The sequence below is a fragment of the Peromyscus californicus genome, unplaced genomic scaffold (genome assembly GCF_007827085.1).
Source record: "Peromyscus californicus insignis strain IS unplaced genomic scaffold, ASM782708v3 Scaffold_10__1_contigs__length_136768540, whole genome shotgun sequence".
NCBI lineage: Eukaryota > Metazoa > Chordata > Mammalia > Rodentia > Cricetidae > Peromyscus > Peromyscus californicus.
This window is the reverse complement of record NW_026294391.1, coordinates 102420625-102430256: the sequence shown is the minus strand read 5'-3', so window position 1 is coordinate 102430256 and position 9632 is coordinate 102420625. Positions and strand designations below refer to the sequence as shown.

General features: G+C 39.7%; 1 protein-coding gene across 1 annotated transcript; it reads left to right on the top strand.

Annotated features, from left to right (window-relative positions):
* The first annotated feature begins 499 nt into the window (after window positions 1-499).
* Window positions 500-8847, top strand: C1galt1c1 (C1GALT1 specific chaperone 1). Its single transcript, XM_052738308.1, has 2 exons — window positions 500-725; window positions 3238-8847. Exon 2 carries the CDS (start codon window positions 3243-3245, stop codon window positions 4197-4199), a length of 957 nt encoding a protein of 318 aa, XP_052594268.1. The 5' UTR covers window positions 500-725; window positions 3238-3242; the 3' UTR covers window positions 4200-8847.
* The last annotated feature ends 785 nt before the right edge of the window (window positions 8848-9632 follow it).

The following is a 9632-nucleotide window of genomic DNA, read 5'->3' as shown; positions in this document are numbered from 1 at the left end:
AGTTTACACTTGAACTTTTGCTAGGGGAGTTATGTACACTAACTGATAACCTGTGAGGCGCTACTGTGATATTTTCCAAACATAATAAAGGAAGGAACCGAGGCATAGCGAAACTGAAGTCACTTTTCCAGGATATCAAAGGATTTGGCTAAAGATTAGATAGACACTAGGCTATGTGGCTTCAAATCCCACCACTCCAGCAACCAGAGCCAGTTCTTTCTGTCCAAAACGATTACTATTTCAATGACTTGCATTTTGATTCCAGGCCAGAAATCCTGGGAGAAACACCCTCTTGTCACCACAAGAGTATCAACACACTACAATAGGTTAGAGAAAAGATCCAGAAATCTACAACGGACAGACAACTTGCTTTCCCATTCTGGCAGTTTCCACGCCCAGTATAGGCGGACAAGGAGGAGCGTGTGGGCGGGTCTAGCATACGCACGCCCCTCGGAGCATCTCATTGGGTACAGTTGAGCGTGAGGGTTACGTCAGGTCTGAACTCAGCGCGGGGCGGGCCCTTTCAGCGTCCGGGAGTCCGTTTCCCCGACCCCCATCCCGCCCCCCTTTAGCTTCCTGTATCGCCCGCTCTTTAATGAAACCAACGAGAGGACACCGCCTACGTCTAGAGCAGCCTGGTCAGGAGCGTAACTGAGGGGCCCGTGGACGTGAGAGGAAAGCCGCGTAAGGCTGTGCTTCCCTGCCCTTGAGCCATTCTAGACGCGGTGAGTGCCAAGACCGCTGTCCCCACTCCAAGCGCAACCCGGAGCGGCTGCTCCCCTCCCTCCTTTGGGGAAGGCCTGGGCCCTAGCCCATTCCCAGCATGCTCCACTCGGGACGCCCTGGCAGGTGCTGCGGGAGGACCCAGCGGGAATGGTGAAGAGCAAGCAGCCTTCCTAGAGGCGCGCCCTTGGCCCCTCAATGGGATCTTGAAATACTCAAGCCCATCTCTGTACTCAGTCTCCATTTTGATCTCCATCCACTTTCTCCTTGAAAAAAAAAAAAGTTCGTCTCAAAAACAAAGTTTCTGCCTTCACTGTGTGAAGTTTTAAGTTCCCTTCTACTCTGTAGAAAATACCCTATCCTGTGGATCGCTGATGTTACATTTTTTTATTCCTCGACGGAGGAAAAAAAATGTTAGGATAATTTGTGCAAATAATTTTGTGTAAAATTTGTAGACGTTTTGAGTTTTAATAGTAGTTTTGCTGCCAGGAGGAGTAGCCCTGCCAGGAAAAATTCTGACACAAAATCAGGTGAAGGGATTTGTTTGGATTGTTGTGTATTGGCCAGAAGTAATGATTGTGTGATAAGAACTGCAATTATAACAATTTAATATTAAGATGCACCCGGCAACACTGTTTTGAGGCATAGCTTTTCGGTTGTTTCCCCTTTCCTGTGGGAATTGTTTATTGATCAAGTGCTCTGGATTACACGGGAAAAGTACCATCTTGCCTCTCCCCACCCACTTCCCCAAACACACTCAGAAATTGCACCTTCCCATCACACAGCTGCCTTTGTGGTGGAAGTCAAAGTTCATTTCCTGTTTAAGAAAACAGCAGGAGCCAGACGTGGTGCCACACTGACACCAGCACATGGGCAAATAAAGTGGGAGGATCACAAGTTCAAGACCAGCTCAAGTTGCATAGTGAGAGGGTCTTCTCAAAAAAGAAAAGAAGAAAGAAACCTATCAATGTAGTATCCTTGTAGCATTGTAGAGAAATTTGGTGTAAGCATCAATTATGCTTAGTAGATCCACATTTCTCATTTATAGGTCACTTCTACCACTGATAGCCTTTGTGACTTTGGGTCAATTACTTAGCCTTTATTGTTCTCCATTTCCCTATTTAAAAGAAATACATGTGTGGCATGAGATGGGGGGGGGGCATGAGATGGGGGAGGCGGGTCACAGAGTTGGGATTTAGGGCCAGATAAAGACAGACTTCAAATAACCTGCTCTATCATTTCCCCCACCTTTTATTCTTCCTGAACCAGGAATATACTGAAGGCCTGCAGGCCCCTGTGATCTCCTATCTCCAACCCACAGTGCTGGGGTTACAGATAGCTTCCTGCCTTGCCCAGCTTTTTATATGGGCGCTGGGACTGCAACCCAGGTCCCCATGCTTGCATAGCAAGCTTTTATCTACTGAGTCATCTCCCCAACCCCATGTATTTACAAAAAATGACACATAACTGTACATATTTTTAAATGAGAGAAATGACATTAGATAACTTCTAAGGTCCTTTTCAACCTTAAGAGACAAGTGGAAATCTAAGGAGCACAGTAGAACTTTGTGGAGTTGCAGGGGAAATTGGGAAACTTTCAGCCTTTACTAGCAAAAATGTAAACCATAATATTTTTCAGCTGTTTTATTTACATTGACATTTCTTTACGTTTCTACTTGAAATTAAAAATGTAGGACCCCCCTGTTTACTTCCCCAAAGAAGAAAATAACATTTGAGGAGATAAAAATATTCATTGATGTCCCCCAAATATACCTATATTGACTTCTTTCTCCAAACAACTTTCCATTGTGGGCTTTTTATTATGTCAGTAGTTGGTATACTGTATTGTAAGACATTTAATCTTAGGGGCAGAATGATAATTAATAACATGATATTAACCACAAGGAACATGATATAGATTGCTTAAAACGCCTTAGGACATTAGCCACCAAAGTTAAGTAAAGCACTAGGTTGAAAAGAGAAATTTGAGACTGGTAGTGGTGGTGGCATACACTTTTAATTCTAGCATTTCACTAAGGAAGCAGAGACAGGGGGATCTCTGAGTTCAAGGCCATCATGATCTCCAGAGCAAGTTCCAGGACAGCCAGGGCTACACAGAAGAAATCCTGTCTTGAAAAAAGAAAGAAAAGAGAAATTTGAGTTTAAATTGAGTATCTGTTCAACTTAAAGTCTTGATCTAAAATGCTTTTGTAATGGCCAGAGGTACTTAAAAACATAGTACAAGTTTCTCATACAAAATTTTTAGAGAATGATGGAAAAACAATGTCTATAACATTGGTTTCTAGGCTAAGGCTTTGATTTGCCTCTTGGTTAAATAAATGCTGATATGCAAAAATTGCCCCCCCTCAACTGCAAATTCTGTTCCATGAAGGAGTTTCCTCACCTGATTTCAAGCATGTGGACCTACTTTTAAACATTAAGGGCAAATTGTAAGTATATAAGAAATAACCAAGTGAAATTATTAGTCTGTTTGAAAAGTCTTTTTCTTTACAGGAAAAATGCTTTCAGAAAGCAGTTCATTTTTGAAGGGTGTGATGCTTGGAAGCATCTTCTGTGCCTTGATCACTATGCTAGGCCACATTAGGATTGGTCACGGAAACAGAACACACCATCATGAGCATCACCACCTGCAAGCTCCTAACAAAGAAGATATCTTGAAAATCTCAGAGGCTGAACGCATGGAGCTTAGTAAGAGCTTCCAGGTATACTGTATTGTTCTTGTAAAACCCAAAGATGTGAGTCTTTGGGCTGCAGTAAAGGAGACTTGGACCAAACACTGTGACAAAGCAGAGTTCTTCAGTTCTGAAAATGTTAAAGTGTTTGAGTCAATTAATGTGGACACAAATGACATGTGGTTGATGATGAGGAAGGCTTACAAATATGCTTTTGATAAATACAGAGACCAGTACAACTGGTTCTTCCTTGCACGCCCCACTACTTTTGCTGTTATTGAAAATCTAAAATATTTTTTGTTAAAAAAGGATCCATCACAACCTTTCTATCTAGGACACGCTGTAAAATCTGGAGACCTTGAATATGTGAGTGTGGATGGAGGAATTGTCTTAAGCATAGAATCAATGAAAAGACTCAACAGCCTTCTCAATGTTCCTGAAAAGTGTCCTGAACAAGGAGGGATGATTTGGAAGATATCTGAAGATAAGCAGCTAGCAGTCTGCCTGAAATATGCTGGAGTATTTGCAGAAAATGCAGAAGATGCCAATGGAAAAGATGTATTTAATACCAAATCTGTTGGGCTTTTCATTAAAGAGGCAATGACTAACCACCCAAACCAGGTAGTTGAAGGATGCTGTTCTGATACGGCTGTTACTTTTAATGGATTGACTCCTAATCAGATGCATGTGATGATGTATGGGGTGTACCGGCTTAGGGCATTTGGACATATTTTCAATGATGCATTGGTTTTCTTACCTCCAAATGGTTCTGAGAATGACTGACAAAAAGCAAGAGCATGCATTTGGTAACCACATTAAGACATGTTATCATGGTTTCTAATTGATAATGTATCTAACACAGTAGTGTGTTTCTTTTTCTTAATCTGGTTACGCTGGTATAATCACACATTGAAGTCTACTTGTACGTTTTCAAATGGAATGGTATTTTTCCCTTAAATCACATGTAAGAAATTTTAATGTGTTAGAAATAAATGTTTTAAGAATAGCAATTTTGCAAATACATATTTATAAATATTATATTTATGTGATGAAGACTAAGTTGTAGACATTAAAATCTGTGATGTATTAGTTTTAAATTTTTAATGTATCTTTTTATCTTTCTAATATATGAAAATGAGATCTCTAGTGAATGTGTTTAAAATGATACTTTTAGCCCTGTGTTTCCTTTACTTTTCTGTAGGGGTAGGAGCAGGGTCTTACAATGTAGTCCAGGCTGGCCTAGAACTGGCAGTTCTCCTTAGCCTCCTGAGTGCTAGTGTTAATGGTGTGTGCCACTATACCCAGTTGTTTCCTTTACTTCAGATGTAGATTTGCACTCTAAGCCACATCAATGCCAATGGGTTTACTCTCCTAAAATATACAACAAAGCAGTTAAGGAAGTGTTTGTTACCACTGTTAAAGCTTCAATGTTATCCTCAAGAGAATGTGCAAATGTTTACATAGGTTAAGTAATATTCCTCAGAGTTAATTATGTGGCATTCCAGAGTGTTCAGTTTCCATTAACTCTCTACTTTAGCATTCAGATCATGCATTTGGAATGGAGGCTATGAAAATTGTAATGTTGTTTAACTGTTTTCCCCCTTAAGCTCTGAGCTGCAGCTTGGATTAAATATATGACCTGTGATTTATTCATGCCTACTGGACAGTGAGTTCCATGCAGATCTCCTTTGAAAAAAACTTGTTTTTTTCTCATCTGGCTGATTCACTTACCTAAGTTAAATGTGGAGTTTTATTGTTTTATTGTTTGTTTTTGTTACTTGTGCAAATTCTGAAATTTTCCCCAGATTCATGATTGTATCACACCTAACTGGTTTGGCTTTGTTTCCATTTTGGGTGGGTAGGCACTAGCCTCACCATCCATGTTGGATTACCATATTATTTGCTTAATCTCAAGTGAGTACCTAAAATGTCCACCTATTGTGGATACAGTTATTCCTGTCCTCTTAAATGTGTAATATACTTGGATCTGGCCTGTCCTATAATCTGCTCTCTTCAATTCAATTCATAAGCCCCTTTAGGACGTGAAACTATTTTTAGATACAGTATTCCTTGTAATTGGCCTTATGACTCTAATAATCTCCTTCAGCTTTAGCAAAGCAGGATGAATTTCAGACTATTGATCCTCAAGCTAGTGTGTCAAGCCTTTGTTTTAAATGCTGTCTGGCCTTCTTCCTTGGGATTTTCAGTTAAGCTGAAGCATTCTTAATTTCAAAGAATCATAAATGCTATTTAATAAGCACCCTATTATGTGGTTACAGATGCAATTTCTACAGATCAAGTTATGTTCAGTGTGAGTATAATGATTAAAAATTCTGAGTATGACTCATTACCCCTAACACTAATATTTTTACATTTATTTTATTGAGGGGCGGGGTTACACAAGTGCACATGTAGAGGTCAGAGGGCAACTTGTGAGAGTCAGTTCTCTCCTTCCACTATGTGGGTCCTGGAGATCAAACTTGTATTGTCAATGTTCACAATAAGCACCTTTACCCACTAAGCCATCTGTGTGGCTTTATTTAAAATTTTCTATTTTAGGGACCAGAGAGATAGCTCCCTGTTTAAGAGTACTTCCCATCTTCCAGAGGACCCAAGTTAAGTTTCCATTACCCACCCATATTGGGTGGCTGACAACTACCTGTAACTCAGGGATTCACCACCTTCTTTTGACCTCTGCAGACACTTGCACACACATGACAAAAGAAACACATACACACATAAAATGTAACTTTTTTCTATTTTTGTTGTGTCACCTTGCCAGCACCAGTATTTAAATTTTTCATCTTTGGGCTGGAGAGATGGTTCAGCCATTAAATGCTAGGCTCAAAACTAAAAATATAAAATTTTCATCTTTAATTACATTAGCCTATTAAAATACTAAAATTGCCAGGCCCTAGCACTCAGTAGGCAGAGGCAGGGGGATCACTGTGAGTTCAAGGACAGCATGGTCTATGTAGTGAGTTCCAGGACAGCCAAGGCTACATAGAGTGACCTTATCTCAAAAATGAAACAAAAATATTGGAATAAATGTCAGTGACTACACCCTTTTGACTTTCCAGTCAATAGATAACAAGGTAAACATGGGCATTTATATTGCTGGGAGGTGGGTAGCCTTCAGCAGGAGGGCTCCTCCAGCACAGGGCTCAAAGGGAAATCCACAGAGTTAGCTCGTACTAGACTTATCTATCTGAGAGGTTAGGGAAAAAGACACTCAAACTCTCTCTTGATGGTTTCCTTCTTTATTCTCTATTCTATGTTCTTCCTGTGTTCTTTCTACTGTATATTTTTTCTCTATAGCTTATATACCCCAACAAAGTTTTTCAGGCAATATAGGAATTCCAATGTGGTTACATTCTATTTTTCAAGTGATTGACTACAACGAATACAAAACAAACAGTAAAAATAGCATGATTAAACATTTTACATATTAAAGGTGAAAAACAAGTTATCCAAGAACCCACGCACATTCATAACCAAGCAACTTGTTATAAATTAACTGTGTGGGCAAGCAAGCTATTCTCAGTCAGGTCTTTTACTGGCAGGCTACATTTTGCAGTTACAAAGAAAGGACCAATTACTTTATTACTTCTCTTGAAAGGTAATCTTATAAGGAATCTTGAATCGCAAACATAAGCTTTTATACATGAAAAACAATCAGTCAGCTGTACTTTAAATCTTTAGGGTACATACCCACTCATCAATAGTTTTCTTTATATCAGGAGATTGAGAGCAAACATGAATATAAGGAATTAATCATCACCTTTGAACATTAATCAACCGTAGCAAGGAAAGTATGTCAGCTAGTAATAATTGGAGTGCTTTGTATTTTTTACCTTAACCTAATGAATCTATAACTCAGCAATATGTCCTTGTGAACTTTAAATTGTTTTCTGCAGTTTTTCATCTCAAAGCTATTATCAAAACATCTGTTATAGCCTGAAGTTACTTAAGGCTTTGTTTCAGCTAATGTTACACACCAAAACCTGTGACTACATCTTTCAGGATTAAGAGAATTAGAGCCAGCCTGGCTCTTGGGGACTCAGTTGTTTTCCTTAATCATTAACCTGAATTTCGATCTATGCCACTCCTTAGGTGAAACTCATAGGACCTAGGTGTGTGACATTTCCTTGTATAATATTTTTATTTGTCAAAATTCTGTATAAGCTAACATTATTATTATCCATCAGACAATACAATTTAGGAAGGAATCATCTTCATGACAATACACAGATAAAAATGCTCAGCAGAACAAGATGTTTCCATGAGATAAACATACTACATTACAGGCAGGGAGGATCTCCTCACACCCATTCACACCATGCCAGATATCAGAGGAAGATGGCAGGGGCAAACATGTAAAGGCATAGCAGAAGCAAAAAACATTCTGGAGCCGGGCTGTGGTGGCGCACGCCTTTAATCCCAGCACTCGGGAGGCAGAGCCAGGCGGATCTCTGTGAGTTCGAGGCCAGCCTGGTCTCCAAAGCGAGTTCCAGGAGAGGCGCAAAGCTACACAGAGAAACCCTGTCTCGAAAAACCAAAAAAAAAAAAAAAAAAAAAAACATTCTGGGATCTGGGGTCTCAGGGCCTTGCCTATCTGAGATTCACCCATCAGGGCTTTTCCTCCTAGTGGGCTGACAACCTGAAGTCAGTTGCCACCTGCTGCTCCTCTGACATGGCCACTGGCACATTTAAAATAAAATTAATGCTTAATTGAGTTTTTATACATGATATTGGATTATAAAATGTCTCCAGTAGTATGTTGCCTCTTAGAAATTATGTATATCCAGGCTTGTAGATAAAAGGTGGCTCACTAACAGAAAGAATTGTAATACTGTGGTTGTAGATACTGACACACTTTTCATAATGTCATTTCACTTTATGTGTGAAAATACACATTTAGTAGCTAAGCTAGCCCTAGCCATACCCTGGAATTAAGATGTGAGTTGAGAAAAAATAGAGGTCCAATGCAAATTGATCACAAATGTGAATATCCTTTACATATGGCTAATGACTAGCATAATAAATACATAGGTTTAAACAGCTATCAGAAATTGAGACATCCAGCCACAGCTAACACATACATGAAAGAAAACTTTTCTTTTTTGGTTTTTCAAGAAAGGGTTTCTTAGTGTAGCCCTGGTTTTCCTGGAACTCACTCTGTAGACCAGGCTGGCCTTGAGCTCATAGAGATCTGCCTGCCTCTGCTTCCTGGATAGAGTGTTGGAATCAAAGGTGTGTGCCACCACCTCCTGGTTTGTAGGTGTCTTCTAAAAGTTGAATTTGTGTTTATTTTTCTGTTTGTCTTAAGTAGACACTGGAACCTAACTTAAGCAGACCCCAGGCCATTTCCTTGCATGAGCTGAATCCTCCTCAAAAATGAAAACATATTTAGAATAAAAAAGAAATTATACTCCTTGGCTTTTTCTTTTTGATGTGGCAAAAAAAGTTATTCTGTATCAAATCTGGCTTATAAAATCAAGAGTTTTTTTGGAGTGAATTTAAATAAACCCATCAAGTTTTATTAAAGCAGATTATACCTACATTAGAAAAATTGCAGAAAGCAGTCTAGTGGTGGGGCATCATTCATTTCTGCTTCCTTTGTTAAGTGTTCTTTAGGTGAAAAATACAGTGCATTTGGTGCATGCATGGGTGGTTACGTGATGCATAGCTTTTTTTGTTTTCTAGTTATTTTAATGGTGTGTGTATATGTGTGGGTATGTGCAAGTAAGATTAGGTGCCTTTGTGTTTATAGAAGTTAGCTTCTTTTTTGTTTTCTAGTTATTTTTAATGGTGTGTATATGTGTGGGTATGTGCAAGTAACAGCAGGTGCCCTTGGAGGCCAGAAGAGGATGTCAGATCCCCTGGAACTGGAGTTCCCAGGCATTTGTGAGCCACCTGATGTGAGTACTGGGAACTGAACTGAGGTCCTGGTTTTCTAAAAGAACAGACTCTGAGTCATCTCTCCAGCCCATTTGGGGAGAGTTAATGTTTTAATCACATTTGTGTGTGTGGATACACAGGCACTTGCCACAGGCACATGTGTGGAGGTCATGTGAGTTCCTGGGATCATGCTCAGGTCCTCAAGCTTGGCAGCAAGCACCTTTAGCCGCTGAGCCATCTCTTCACCAGCATTGTTTGGGGTTTTTTACTGTTGTTTAGTTTTTAAACACAGGCTTTCTTTAGCCCAACCTGACT